Genomic DNA, 15989 nt, shown 5'->3' with positions numbered 1-15989 from the left:
AATGTAATGATTGGAATAGTTAAAAAACTGGGCCATGAATCTACAATCCATGACAGTTTAACATTATTGATGGAATTATGGAAATAAATCAACTTTTTCATGCTATTCTAATAAAAAGGCCTGGAGCTGTATGACTTGGAATGACCTCAACTGACAAACATGTGAGCACAGAGAGATATTCACACACACACACACACACACACACACACACACACACACACACACACACACACACACACACACACACACACACACACACACACACACACACACACACACACACACACACAAACACACATGCGTGCGTGCAGTACACGCACGCAGTACACACACACACACACTATACACACACACACACACACACACATGGAACACACACAAACGCACACACACACACACACACAAACACACACAAACCCGCACACACCACAATAATTTCAGTAATGGCCCCAATGTTTGTTATCGTAGTGAATACTCAGTAAAAGGTTAATAATTGCTGAAGTCTGGGCTGTTGCTGTCTTAATGGCAGTGGACCATCACAGAGGGCAACGCGACACACGTCTGCTCTCGGTCTGTTACGGAGCTCCTCGGCAGCCATGACCACAGCTTCTCCCTGAGGAGACTCCGTGCAGGCTACAGTGGTGTGTGCGTGTGTGCGTGCGTGCGTGCGTGCGTGCGTGCGTGCGTGCGTCCGTGCGTGTGTGCGTGCGTGCGTGCGTGCGTGTGTGTGTGTCTGTGCTTGCGTGTATTTTTTGTGCCTCTGGGAGTTGAGAAGTCTATAGCTGTAGGCGAACACATTATATTGTCATCTGGAACAGGGCAATGCTGAGAAATGAAATACTGTATTCTTACTGTAGTCTTCTGTTGTCCAGTCTTGCACTTTAAATGTCTGTATGAGCACTGTCTATGTCCATACTGTCTTAAGTCCATGTATAAGTACTGTCTATGTCTATACTGTCTATGTCCTTACCTTAATTAGTCTATGTCTGTATGGGAAAGCAAGAAATGTAATTTCAAATTCTTTGTATGACCAGTGCATGTAAAGAAATTGACAATAAAACCTACTTGACTTGACTTGACTTGTATCTAACTATACTGTCTCACTGGCAACAAAAGCACATGTGCAATGCATGTACATTCAGCACAGCCTCGCCTAGCCCCTCCTCTCAAACCAAATTATGATGACACTGAATACAATGCAATACAGTGTACAATGTATGTGCCCCAAAGCACCACAGCATGTCCCCTTTTAGTAGCCTGGTTTGAATCAACTCATTGCTGCTAGGAGTGCCACTAATTACAGTTGAGAGTAGGGCTGTAACGAACCCACAATTCGGTTCGTATCACGGTTTATGGTTACATTTTTAAATGTGTCTATTTAGAGAGAGCAGATGGTAGAGCAAGTCACTAATAACAATAAAAAAACTATTTAAAAATTTAAATTTAAGAAAAACTTGAAAGCTCTATTACATCATATCATGAGGTTGTTTTCTGTACTGAGGGGTGACCAAACTGAAAAATTGTGTCATGATACTGCCTGCTTGCAGTATGGGTTCGATACAATATCGTTACAGCCCTAGTTGAGAGTAATCACTGGAGAGTGTTCCTATTCTCATTCCCCCGTTCAGGCCTGTCAAAACCAGGCGAGTAAACTACATGGCAATTGCTTAGGGACCCCAGCTGAAAGTGGCACCCCTCTTGATGTAGCTGTACTCAAATGACATCAATGACTATTTTGTGAGTGTGGCAAAACCTAAACCTAAATTCAATGGCCAAAAAGTGAAATTATACTGCTATCAAAATCCCCCTTGAGGGAGCCCCTCCCCAATAGTTTGAAGAGAAACCTCTTTGCCTAGAGCCCCCCATACCATGCCCATGCTGCAAACAGAAAGCATTAGATACCATGCATCTGTAGCTGAGGTTAGGATTTCCAGAGAAGAGAAGGAAGACAATTCACAAAATCCACACACTTTGAAGATAATGAAGTTACAGCTGCAGTGAAGCATCCCAAATGCAGATGCTGTCTTACAGCCCAGCGCATTGGGATCACCTTTATGTCTTACAGTCCCTGTGTGTGTGTGTGTGTGTGTGTGTGTGTGTGTGTGTGTGTGTGTGTGTGTGTGTGTGTGTGTGTGTGTGTGTGTGTGTGTGTGTGTGTGTGTGTGTGTGTGTGTGTGTGTGTGTGTGTGTGTGCGCGTGCATGCATCTTACCTGGCATGAGTGTGTATGTGCAGGAGAGGCATGTGCCGTCGGAGGCGTTTCTCCAGCTGAGCCCCCACAGTGTACCACAGCACTCCTCCAGCAGCATCAGGGAGGAGTTGCCCACGCCAGGGAACTCTGTACAGCTCCACGTGGAGAAGCAGTGGCCCCTCACACCAACACCTATGGTTCAGTAGACGTAGACTTAGACTTCTTTATTGTCCATCAAACTTACATGAAATGGACATTTGTCTTTGGTAGTGGCATAAAGACACACAAAGATAAACACACATCACACTCAACATCTTGAATTTTTAAACAGGACAACAATTTTTCACACATCTGTATTCCCACCTTGCGAACAGCGATGTCCACCCCAACCTTCACAACAAGCCCTCACTGTCCTGTTCACCAACATACTCTCAATGTCTGGGGGTCTGAGGAACACAGACAGACAGACAGACAGACAGACAGACAGACAGACAGACAGACAGACAGACAGACAGACACACACACACACACACACACAGACACAGACACACACACACACACACACACACACACACACACACACACACACACACACACACACACACACAAAAACCATTTTATGATTATACAGTACTGTATATATAGACTAGCATAATAAGTATGGAATAGCGGCCTTCGAGGTGTCCCGATATCAAGGGAAATAATGGACGAGGCGGAGCGTTCTAAACAGCCCGACGGCGCAGCCGAAGGGCTGTTCGCTTCGCCAAGTCCATTTTCCCTTGATATCGGGACACCTCGAAGGCCGCTATTCCGCTTATCACCCGGTCACCAGCATTTAAGTATTAATTTATTAATATGTTGATCTAAGGCTTCGTGAGAAAGTAGATTCACCACTGCGCTTGGTACGTTGCCATGGGCACAACTTCCTAATCTAGTGAGACGCGCCTCTATCGGAGGCATGTAAGGACGCGCGCAGAATGTTGGTGACTTGACAACCAAATGCGATAGAATTGACGACTGGGTTTTTGACTTGACAACCAGATGCGATAGAATTAGTAACGGGGTCTTGACTAGACAACCAGATGCGATAGAACTAACGACGCGGTCTTGACTAGACAACCAGATGCGATAGAACTAGTAACGGCACTTCGCCAGAAAGTTAGAGAAGAAGCAACTTGAACGCCCGCACGCCCGCATGACATCATAGGTGTCCTGCTACCGGGGAATAAAGGACACCTGCTCAGCCAATCAGAAGACGTTGCGTCTGCTCACTGGGTGATAATAGACAATAATGTGTGCACAACACTTTCGTGTCATTGTGCTTATGTTTTAACTCTCTCTCTCTCTCTCTCTCTCTCTCTCTCTCTCTCTCTCTCTCTCTCTCTCTCTCTCTCTCTCTCTCTCTCTCTCTCTCTCTCTCTTTTGCTTATATATTTTAACCTCTCTGTTTATGACATTTTCTGTCCATATCCATTTGTCTTGCCCAAGTCACAGATCCAAAGCCAACACAAGTAGCTGAAGTTTGAAGTGTGAGAACAGCTGAAGGATCTATTATGCTTGCACAGCGCCAAACCACAACACAATCAAAGCCAAATACTACAGAATTGTATTATATCACAATAATGTGTTTTATTACAGGAAATTAGCTCATAGTCTTTGGAAGTTTGAACACTTGTTGGATGGAATTTATCAAAATACAGATGTCACAGGGACTTTCAAAGGAACCGTTCATTTCACGATGGGGTAGGCTATACAGTATAAACCTGAATTGGTAAAAGGTTGAAAACATTATTTTAGTCATAAAACTGTTCATTTAGATGTATTGGACCATGCATTTTCGGCTTTGACTTTTGCTCTGATGGCCTGTCTGAGAAAGCTTATTTAGGGTATTTTTTGGAGAAATACAGTTACTCATCCAAAGAGCTTCCACAGAAAAGGCCATCATCTTTACTGAAAAGGAAATGTTGAACTTGTGACCTCAGAAAGTAAATATGCTATCACATGTTCCATCCAACTTGCTGACAAGCATATCAAACAAACAGATCCTAATTAAAACAGTTAAGCATCAATAGTTAAAAAACATACACAATGTCAACAAAACATTCCAAAGAAAGTGATTCATTTGACACATATTAATACCTAAAACGCTTTGACAAATACGTTCTGTACAAGTGGCCTAAAGTGCATGACTGTTTTTCTCCCACTCACTTGAACACATAGCATGATGCTCGTGGTCCCTGCTGTCTGTAGTACAGGGCGATGCCATCATCCCCCCCGTGCTCATGGCGCATTCTGTCCACATCCAGCCGCCAGCCCTGAGTGTTGTACTGGTAGACCTCGGAGCAATCCACTTCCTGCTGGAGACGGGGGGAGAGGACACGCTCCACACGCTCCTCCAGTACGCTCTCACACCAGTGGCTGCACACGGGGCACACAAAAACACGCACACAGGAAAACACACACACAGACACACACACACACACACACAGACACACACATTCAGACAAAAACATAGTGTGTATAAACATACACACTTATATAAAACATGGTGTCCCAAAAACATATAGGCCTACACACATCAAATCATTGTAACCCTCACCCTAACAGTAACCCTGACCATTAAAATTCATGCAGGCCTATTAGCCAGGCCGTGCCCTCCTAGTGACGCCACACCTTCAGCGTTGCCTCTAGTCAGGTCACGACTCTGAGCTCCCAAAAAAACGGGAACTCCTCCCAATTTGTCAGGGAACAAACAACCATTAGCAAACTAAGGGAGGTGGGCCAACCGTACCGTTCGGGAAATATTCATTGTTGTGTTCTTGGTCAAGTCTCGAAGAGATTTGAAAGTCGATAATAATCAGGCTATAGGCCTAATGTATTTTCAAAGTGTACTCCAACTGACATCCAAACTGCCATCCAAACTGGCAGTTGACAACGTGAACCCCACAACTCTTTTGGTGTTTTGTGGATTCCCTTTCAGTGATTGTTGCAGGCGTCATCAAATAGACTTTAGGCAGTGGCAAAACAATGAAAGGGTACCGTACCTGTACATTTTCTATCAGTTTGAAAAGTAAAATTTGAATGAATACATATTCTACAAAACTTCTACAAAACACACACACACACACACACACACACACACACACACACACACACACACACACACACACACACACACACACACACACACACACACACACACACACACACACACACACACACACACTTACATGGATGCCAATCAATGCATTTGCACACTAACATGCCAATAACAGAAAACAGTCACTAAATGCAACATATTTTAATCAGACCTCCAAGAATATTTTGACTATAACTGGGATACAAATTTTACACTCATATATTTGGCTACACACTTTCTGTAGCATTACTGTTTGAAAGACACACACCCAGGGTGAGCAGACACAATTAGCCTCCTGAACTTTGAACCAATCATGGCCTACTTCTTGGCAGTACCTTCCAAAGGTGAGGGCAGGCTCTTGGAAAGATGCAGCGCAAGTCTGTTCTGTGCCAATATAGCCTTGTAACATCAGCTACCACAGTCTGCTGCCGAGAGCATTAGCCCCTGTTGGCTTGTCCTGCACTTCGTATTTGTAAGTGTTGTTTGCTATGGGTTTTCTCCTCATTTGAAAGTCGCTTTGGAAAAAGGTGTCTGGTAAATGTGATGTAATGTACATGTAATACAGTTTGAATTTCCGCCGGGGATCAATAAAGTTACTCTACTCTACTCTGATGACCCGACCACAGTCTCTGAGATGACCAGATTTGTGAAACAATGTGATAGTCACTTACCTCATTCCCATGACTAGCCGTAATCCAAGCAGTGACACAAGCAGAGCCTTCATGCTTTCCCTTCACACAGTAATGAACCAACAAGCTTGCTGGAAGCATAAATGCGTCAGAAAAAAATAAAATCAATTGACAAAAACATAAAAAAAAACATAATTTTACTTATTATCTTATTTATTATTTTACTTATTTCAGTGGACAATAACAGAACAACATTTACTATGCTGTATTTTATAAAAATAAAATAAAAAACAATTGAAAACAAAGCTCAGGCAAGTATAATAATGGAATGCTTTTAGATTTTAAAAATGTGTTATTCTACTTTTTCTGTAGGCTACTGTATTGCAGAGTCAATATCAGGGATGATTGAATGTGATGTCCCAAAACAGCCCAAATGCTCCATATGTATCTGTAAAGCCTTGTTTTTCCCACAATTGTTTTTTTTAATCTTATTAATCGTATTTGTGAACATGAGATAGCACAACAAAGGGGTCAAAAGCTAGGTCTTTTAAAAAAGTTACCTTAATGTCTTTGTGATTATCCCAGCCTGTCCTGTATCACAATCCAAAAATCCTCCTTTGATGGTGTCTTGATGTTTCCTCCTTGTCGCTAGTACAGTACCACCTAAATACTTCTCCGCTGGTAAAAGTCCTTGTGACCTTTTCTTAATTCCTTTCCCTCTGTGTCCTCTTCTCTCTTTCAGAGCTTTCCTTTTAGTCTTGGAGTTTCGCTTTTTCACTGGGACACGTAGTAAACAGGTTGGACTGTATTCAGTGCGCACCCCAGTAGACCCCACAGTATTTCTGTGTGTGGTTGTGGTGGTGATGGTGCAACAGTGTCTTTCTTATGGGGCAGGTGCTGGGCACGGCCTCAGGTTTTAAACGGCGGGGGATTCCTGAGGTGGCAGTGGCATCTGCGGAGAAGGCCATTGGTGGAGAGGCCCGCTGGCCACAGCTGTGAGGGCAGCCATTAGCCAGGCTAGCCTGTGACGGCTACACCCAGCCAGCGGCCATCTTAACAACAACTACTACTGCTCTACTGCTGTTGTTGCTAGTGGTGGTGGTGGTGGTGGTGGTGGCTGCTGGTGGGGCGAGGGGGGGGGTGATGGTGGTGGGTGTTTGGAGCAGGACTTAGGCGGATGTAGGGATGTTAGCGAAGGCGCTAATCCTATAAAGAGGTGTTCGAGGGGGATAATCGGAGGGGCGTTTATTTAATAAAGTGACTGAGTAGAGGAGGGGGCTGGGGGTGGGAGAGGAGAGGGGAGGGCACGAGGGGTGTGCACATTTGGCCCAAGTAAAGTAAAGCAAGCACCCTGGATAAACTGGAGTGCGTGCGACTGGAATGGCAGGACACACAAACACAGCTGCTACCATGCCAGGAGATGCGCACACACACACACACACACACACACACACACACACACACACACACACACACACACACACACACACACACACACACACACACACACACACACCCACACACACATCCACACACACACACACACACACACACACACGCACACGCACACACAAACACGCACACATACACACACAAACACGCACACACACACACATACATACTAACACACACACACACACACACCCCTGGCCCCCCCACACACACAAATGTACAGACTCAGATACCCCTCCTCACCCCAAACACACACACACACACACACACACACACACACACACACACACACACACACACACACACACACACACACACACACACACACAAATACAAAGGCATACACAGTCCAACAAAAAGATGAAAGTAGGATGAAAGACTCAAATAAAAGTCCAAACAGACACACACACACACACACACACACACACACACACACAAACACACATAACACACACCAAAGATGAGAGCAAAGAAATAAATACAAAAATCAACACCAATCATCAGCTTAATGTATAAATCACCCCTTTCCATTGTGTCGAGTCTGACAACTCCTGGAAGTCGAAGTTGGGTTGTAAATGTCCTGCTCTCTTAAGTGGCAGTCAACGTCATTGGCTTTCTTCAGCGTATTATGGTCATGTCAACAAGTCTACTCTCCTGAGGGTGAGCAGTCTTAAGGGCAAGCGGCGTTGCTCACTCTGTGGTTCAATCTCGTAGTCAAGTATTCTCAACTCAACCTCATTTGCCTTCTGTCTTGCATCTTTTTTTTTTTTTTTTTTTAGCTCCAGGCCACTTTATTAGAATAGCATGAAAAAGTTGATTTATTTCCATAATTCCATCAATAATGTTAAACTGTCATGGATTGTAGATTCATGGCCCAGTTGTTTAACTATTCCAATCATTCAATTTTTTTCTTTTTACATGATTTGGCCTTCCAGCTCAAAAAACCCATGAATTGGGCAATTTGCATCATTAGAATATTGTAATAAAATCCTAACCCTAATCCTAATCCTAATAGAGTCCTAACCAAGTATTGAACATTGCGTGTTATGTAGAAAGTACCAAATTTCAACTGATTTGATGTGACCCGAATTTTGATAAAGAGCTGGAAGACCAAAATATGTAAAAAATAAACAATTTAATGATTGGAATAGTTTAAAAAATGGGCCATGAATCTATACTGCCGTGCAATACTAGAACGCAGTAACTCAAAATGGTCGAATTTTTTTTTATATCGGAAATCGGTTCTAAACTACCTCATTTGTCTTGTGTCCAAAAATGGTGGTCCAACACCGTCCCGTTTTGGAGAAAACTCATTTTGAAAGTGCAAAAATGACCCAAAAAAGGTTGAACAAAAACGCAGTAAATCGGCGAGTTACTGCTGCACGTTCCAATGGGACTGGTTTGGGAGTAGACAGTAATACAAGCTAAGAACGCAGTAACTCCTGCAGTAACTCCATTTTGTGGCAGTAATACCAGCCAAGAACGCAGTAACTCTGTTTTTTGTGGCAAAAAGACACATAAATGTTGTTTTTTTGGGGTTTTTTGTGTGCATTAAATTTCTATCCTAAACAAGCATTACCAGGAAGTGTCACCACCAATTTACAGACAACACAGTTGTCGCGCCATATGGAAAACTTTGAAGCCTTTTTTCTCAGTTTGCCGTTTTCAGAGTTACTGCGTTCTAAGATTGTAGGGCAGTATAGTCCAACACAGTTTAACATTATTGACGGAATTATGGAAATAAATCAACTTTTTCATGCTATTCTAATAAAGGGGTCACTTGTCCCAGGCCCAGGGAGAGAGGGGCTCCAGAATTGGATAGTCATTAAATTGTATTGGGTTTGGGGCCCTTTCTCATGTCTTTACCGGGCCCAGCCAAAGCTGTCAGCAGCCCTGGTCAGACTTGTGGCACAAATGTTGCCGGGACGATTAGGCCTGATCATACCCTTTTGAGTGGGTTCTACTTGGATGAACAGTGTCCTGGTTGGTATCACAATAGCACAGTGGTTCTGGAATACTGGAATGTTAAGCTGTAGTCTAGGTATTGGACAGAGAGAGGTAGTGGAGTAAGCTTATGTAGCAGTAGTGTTGTTAATCCAGCTACTGTGTCACCGCATCTGCACCTCCTCTGTGTGATGAGAATGAAATGCCAATTTGGTGACGCTCCCTTAGCTCTGCCTCACCTGGGTTGGCAATTGGGTGATTGCTAGCCACACCTGTATAAAACCAGGTGGCTGTACACATGCTGTTTTTGCTTTGTGGAGAGGAACACGCAAGGCCGCGGCTTTGGCCGCTCCAATCCTCGTGCTGTGTCCCAGAGGGCACCCCTCTGCGGCTCTGCTTCAAATCCTTGGCTATGCCTTGGACGGTACTCTATCCAGTGGTTACTTGCCCTGGCTTCTGTTTGCTTACTGCTTAGCAGTTAAGCTTCATTGTCTTCCTCTGAGGCCCTCGCTACACGCTGTCCTAGGTGAGTTTGTATAAAACTTACTTGCGCTGTGCGCTAAATGTTGTAGTTGGGCAACGTGTTGACATTGTTATTGACTTGCAGCATGCATGACGAGATGGTTGGGCAAGTGAAGCATCTCTGTTGGTGGCAGTGTGTGCCTCTCTAGACGGCGTGTGCCGGCTTCATCGGTAGGTTCTCCACTCCTTCTCATCCCCTTCTAATTGTGCTAGCTAGGCGCTTCATTTAAGTAAATGCATATATTTTTGTATCCTCCATTAGGGCCCGTTGGGTCAGAGTTGCCGCTTTGTCCTCCCCTGTTCTGCTCCTCCTGTCCGCTCACGGTGATTGCTGCTGTCTGCTTCTACCGCTTGCCCCTCTGCTGCTACCCTTGCTGCTGGGTTGCTTTGAATGTTGGGCGCGGGTGAATGGCGTTGATGTTTGTTTGCCTGCTACGCTGCATCACTTGTCCCGTGATCCTGTCCTTACTGTCTGTGTGTCCTTGTCTGTTGATGTTCGCGTCTGTGTGCCCTGATTGTGCTTATGCTGATCTAACCCGTCAACTAATGGGGCCTTCCTTCTGCTGAACCTGGTGTGCTGGGTATTTTGCTTTTGTGTGTTTTGGTTTGCTGTGCTTTTTCATCCTTTGTTTGCTGTGATTACTTTTGTTTGCTGTTGCCTTATTTTGATTCCTTTTCATTTTCGTTTTGCAGTGTTTTTGTTAATGTAATCCTCAGCATTAGGGTGCATCAGTTGCCCCCTATGAAAAGATATCGCCTTGGCCCTATAGTAAAAATGTTCTACACCCAGTAAAAACACACTGTGTAAAATATTTTGAAATTTGGATGAAGTCTACCGGGGCCACCAGCCCCATGAAAATAGAAAATAATGGTGATAGTCAGAATCTTGGAATAGAAATGGACATTTTGCTGCATAAAGCTACCCAATAAAAAACATATTGTCTCAGCTCTGTGATAAAAGTGTTCTATGCACAGTAAAATCACTCTGTGTAAAATATTTTGAAATTTGGATGAAGTCTACCGGGGCCACCAGCCCCATGAAAATAGAAAATAATGGTGATAGTCAAAATCTTGGATAGAAACAGGGCTGGACTGGCCATCTGGCATGGCGGGCATTTCCCGGTGAGCCCCGCACCCTCGTGGGCCCCCATTTTGTTTTTACATTACTGAAGATAGGGGCCCATGAGGGTGCGGGGCCCACCGGTGAGTCAGTTCTCCGGCACTAATAATAATGAGGGGGAGGCCCTATTTATCGCCCAGTCCAGCCCTGAATAGAAATGGACATTTTGCTGCATAAAGCTGCCCAATAAAAACATATTGCCTCAGCTGTGTGATAAAAAAATGTTCTATGCACAGTAAAATCACTCTGTGGAAAATGTGTTGAAATTTAGATTAATTCTACTGCGTCCACCAGGCCCATGAAAATACAAAACAATGGTGATAGTGATGGGCAACCTGGATTCCAAAGTCCAGTGCCACATATTCCACATATAGCCAATATAATGAACCAGCTGACCCACTGCCAGTATCAAGCAAGAGATTGCGAAGTTGTATGACTTTTGTGTGCTTCACCTGTGGGCCTACAGGATTGTACAGGTAGCTGTTAATACCTGGTGGAGCATCTGTACTAAAGCTGTGAATGCTCCTTGGAATGACAGTAGTTCAATAGAGTACATACAATACAACTGTATGTGATGTTGGAAAGAGTGACTTCCCAAAACCTGTACTTAAGTGGCTTCTAGGTACATCATGGGTATCACCAGGTCCAGAGTCCATTGCCAAGGGCCTCTCAGGTAAGTTATGGTACTCATCTGATGGAGTAAAGTGAAATACTACCACAGGCGATGGGATAAAGAAGTAATGGCACTCTTCAATACAGTTGTATTGACTGCTTTGTAGCCTGGGCATTCCAAGGAACATTCACAGCTTTGGTACAGATGTTCCTCCATGAATTGTAGGCCCACACAGGTGAAACACACAAATATAACAGTCATGCATTTTTGCAATCTCTTGCTTGATACCAAAGAGGCTTGAGATAAGAGGGCTTACTCACGTCATAACAGCGTAGTAGGAAATGATGGCGAGGGGAGTACGGAAATGTTATTCACTGTGGAACAGGTCATAGGACAGCGTGAATGTCTGTCAGCTGTCCTTAATTACCCCCAGCAATTACTGCTGACCAACAGCTGCCGTTAATTGGCCACAAATTATCCATCATGGTGTCGCCCCCACTGACCATGTGCAAGGGAGTACGAAAATTGTATCCATTGCACCCACTGACCAATGACCATGCGCAAGGGAGTTAATTTTCCATCCACTCGTGTCCTCAGGCAACGCCCCCGTACTACACCGTGGCCAATGCATTTCCCCCCAAGAGATTGTTCTTCTCTGTCGAATTTCTTTGCTTGATACTAGCAGTGGTCCAAGGCAGCAAGGAATTGATATTGTGTTGCAAAAGAGCAAATTTGCCTAAATATAGCAGTTTGACCATCAGTCTGTCCTGAGACTGAAGTCTCTGTAAGTGGATCGACTGAATACACAACCTGCTTAGATATTCCTTCTGTCTGTGCTCCCAATACAGGTGATCTCACTAATTACCTCATCAACCTGGCTTAATTGGTAATTAGGCTCAGCTGGTTCATTATATTGGCTGGGGCAAATGTGTCACACGGTTTGTCCACCTCTGTTTTAAGACAATGGCAAACCTAGATTCAAAAGCTACAATCCAGTGCCACAGATTTCAAATTACCTGGTTTTACCTGTCCAATTGCCCTAACTGGAAAGGTAAAACTAGGTATGTCATTTGGAATATGTGGCACTGGACTTCAGCTTTGGAATCCAGGTTGCCCATCACTATCACCATTATGCTGTATTTTCATGGGCCTGGTGGACCCGGTAGAATTCATCTAAATTTCAACATATTTTACACAGAGTGATTTTACTGTGCATAGAACATTTTTATCACAGAGCTGAGACAATATGTTTTTTATTGGGCAGCTTTATGCAGCAAAATGTCCATTTCTATTCCGAGATTCTGACTATCACCATTATTTTCTATTTTCATGGGGCTGGTGGCCCCGGTAGACTATATCCAAATTTCAAAATATTTTACACAGTGTGTTTTTACTGGGTGTAGAACATTTTTACTATAGGGCCAAGGCAATATCTTTTCATAGGGGGCATCTGATGCACCCTACTCAGCATCCTTGGTCCTTTAAGTGGGAATATCTCCACTAGGGTCTGTACATAAGCCGAGTCTTGTGTGTGTGTGTGTGTGTGTGTGTGATCCTGATACCGGCGTTAAAAGATGATTGTATGTTTTGATAATTAAAGACAAATAAAGATTTGTAATTGTTTGTAACCCACGTCTCTGTCCTCTTTACCCAAAAACCTGTGTGGTTAAAGTAATATTGAGTTGCACAAATTGGTGCTTAAAGTAGTATCTACCTCTCGGTACTGTTACACTTACAAGCCAGTTGAGTTTAATCAACAACAGCATCAGGGCTGGGTTGGCAATCTGGCATAGAGGACATTTTCCCGGTGGATCAACAGTCCCCAGGAGCTGGTATGTTGTTTGTTAGAGACTGGACTGCAGGTAACTTTAGAGGGGTCAGCCCATTGCTCCATCTTCCATATAGACAGTGGACTGAGTCAAATGGGATATGGTAAAAAGGGTACGTGTGAGGGGCATCCTACCCTTACCACTCCCTACACCTCCATCCATGGCTGCAGTGCCCTTGAGCAAACCACCTAACTCAACATTGCTCCAGGGACTGTAACCAATAGCCTGTAATATTTGTAACTTGACTTGACTTGAAAGCTTTAATGTCCTTAAAAAGGCAATTTAATTTACAGCACAGCAGAATGAATGGCATAAAAACATATAGGCCTACAATAAAAAAACACATACAGTACAACAAATACACACAATAAATAGCTAAACATATAAGTTACTATGTAAATAAATACGTAATAAATACAGACCACTGGTCAAATGCATCCATTAACACAATATGAAAGTCCATAATGTCAAGAATGTATCTCCCACATCTTGTTCAATTCGTTAATTGCCATGGGGATGAAGGAGTTCTTTACTCTATTCATTCTTATATTAATATATCTAAATAAAGTTAGTTTATGAACCTCATTTGTAAGTCTCTTTGGATACAAAAGCATCGGCTAAGTGCAATGTAAGAAAGGGACGAGTTTAGGCCAAAATCCTGAATGTTTTTTTTCTTTTTTTCAGTCCCACTCCGACCGTGTGCAGCAGTGTCTCTCTCTGTCTCACTGAGACATAAACATCCTCTTCTCCCTGCCTGCTTATCTGGCAGCTTCTTCTGCAGTCACTTACAAAAACACACTATGTTTATGGTAGAACTTTTTGTCTAGCGTTTTCCAGCCTTATCAAAAGCAAAACTTGAAAGTTTAACATTTTGAAGTGATAGTAATAATTCTGGGTCTTCTCTTGCCATTGTGCGCATTAGTTTTGTTTTATCTGGCATATCGTATTTCTGTGTGACTAAAAGTGTTGACCAGATAGTCAGACACTTCCGTCATTGCTCCATAATTCGAAATCCTGTGGTGGAATATCGTAGAATGGGATGTGTGTGGCAACTGGGAGATTTTAAAGTGATACTGTCCCATTTTTGGAAATAAGCTTATTATACACCTCTCCTTGAGTTAAATGATGGAAATGTACCTTTATTCTGTACTTTCAACCGTTCTCAGAGTATGGCAGTGCAAATTTGACCTCCATGCTAGCAATTAACATTGAGTCCTATGAGACCAGCTAGCGACTAACTGGTCTAATAGGACTCAATGTTAACTGCTAGCTTAGAGGTAAAATTTGCACTGCCATACTCAGAGAATGGTTGAAAGTATAGGATAAAGGTAAAACACAATAATTTAAGAAGAGGTGTAAAATAAGCGTATTTCCAAAAATGGGAGAGTATCACTTTAAAGGATGAGCTCATAATTAATTAATACTTATGGAATGTGTCTTTCTGGCAACAGGACTGAGACACTGTGCAATATGCAACATGCAAACCGTTATGTATATCATCCTTGTCCAAAGCTACTTAGGCCTATGTGTACCTTTTCTTTCTCTTACGAACAGTGTTTTGCATAAAAGTGCATGTCTGTGCTTTTCATTTCTCCGCTTGTAGCCTAAACATCTAGCCTGCCTAGTTTTGGACAACAGATGGAAATTAGCCATCGTAATCTGACACATTTACATGTACTGTACTGTATGTATGTTAATAAATGTGCAATGTCCTGAAAATAAAAGTAAAGTAAAGCTATTACTGAGGACGAAATGGATCAATATGAGATTTGATTTTCAGATTGGTTTTCATTCTGCTTATGCAGCCCAACAGTATGCATCTATGATGAGCTATGATGTTAACACACACAGTCTATTTTTCCAAGTTCATCTTCTCTTCCCATCTTCTCACACATGTACAAAGTGTGAAGTATTCTAGGCTAAATTCATCTTTTACGTCAAAAGTAATCATTTTTAGTAGATACTCTTGGAAATGGGTTTGTAGGTAGATTTATTTAACCCTGGTAGTGTCCATATCCTGTGTAATATTACAAAAGAGAAATGAGAGCAATAAAGACTATCCAAGATGAAAGTCATATCTTGTCACACACCCTGTTCTGTTGCAAGTTTGGTGGAATTACTGGAAAACACCAAAAAGCTGGAAAAAACACGCACAGTCATCATAACAGGAATAAAACAGTTTGTGTAAAGAAAGACCTGATGATGTGACATTTCTTGTGTACAGAGATGACTTCTTTGGGAAGAATGCGCATTGTCGCCATCTGGGATTATCAGGAGAAAGCAAATAGCTGTTGACAGCCTTGGTGTTTTTCTTTTCGTTATCATTGTTATTATAGTAAAACAAGGAGAAAGAGTGTCTTGCTATTGTCAATGAAGATAAATGGGCTGTCAGAGACCTCATCCCCTTCCCATTCAGACGTCATAATGTAACAACTGGTGAAATACAATCACAAAACCATTACTCATGGGACGTTTATAGCAGTGTGTCTCAATACACTTGTTCAGAAGAAACGTGCCCTCAATGTCTTGGGAGAACTTGGACTTTAACTTC

General features: G+C 42.9%; 1 protein-coding gene across 1 annotated transcript in view; it reads right to left on the bottom strand.

Annotated features, from left to right (window-relative positions):
• sspo (SCO-spondin) overlaps positions 1-6589 on the bottom strand; it is a 180288-nt gene extending 173699 nt beyond the window's left edge. The window contains exons 1-5 of the mRNA XM_063206313.1: positions 6519-6589; positions 6001-6089; positions 4399-4608; positions 2554-2636; positions 2212-2382 (exon numbers count right to left, since the gene is read on the bottom strand). Of these exons, the coding sequence (XP_063062383.1) occupies positions 2212-2382; positions 2554-2636; positions 4399-4608; positions 6001-6053 (517 nt within the window). The 5' untranslated portion in view covers positions 6054-6089; positions 6519-6589. The remainder of the gene's footprint in view (positions 1-2211; positions 2383-2553; positions 2637-4398; positions 4609-6000; positions 6090-6518) is intronic.
• Positions 6590-15989: the final 9400 nt, after the last annotated feature.

This window comes from Engraulis encrasicolus, chromosome 9 (genome assembly GCF_034702125.1).
Source record: "Engraulis encrasicolus isolate BLACKSEA-1 chromosome 9, IST_EnEncr_1.0, whole genome shotgun sequence".
Classification (NCBI taxonomy): Eukaryota; Metazoa; Chordata; class Actinopteri; order Clupeiformes; family Engraulidae; genus Engraulis; species Engraulis encrasicolus.
Note: the sequence above shows the minus strand (reverse complement) of the source record. Positions and strands in the feature narration are given on the sequence as shown.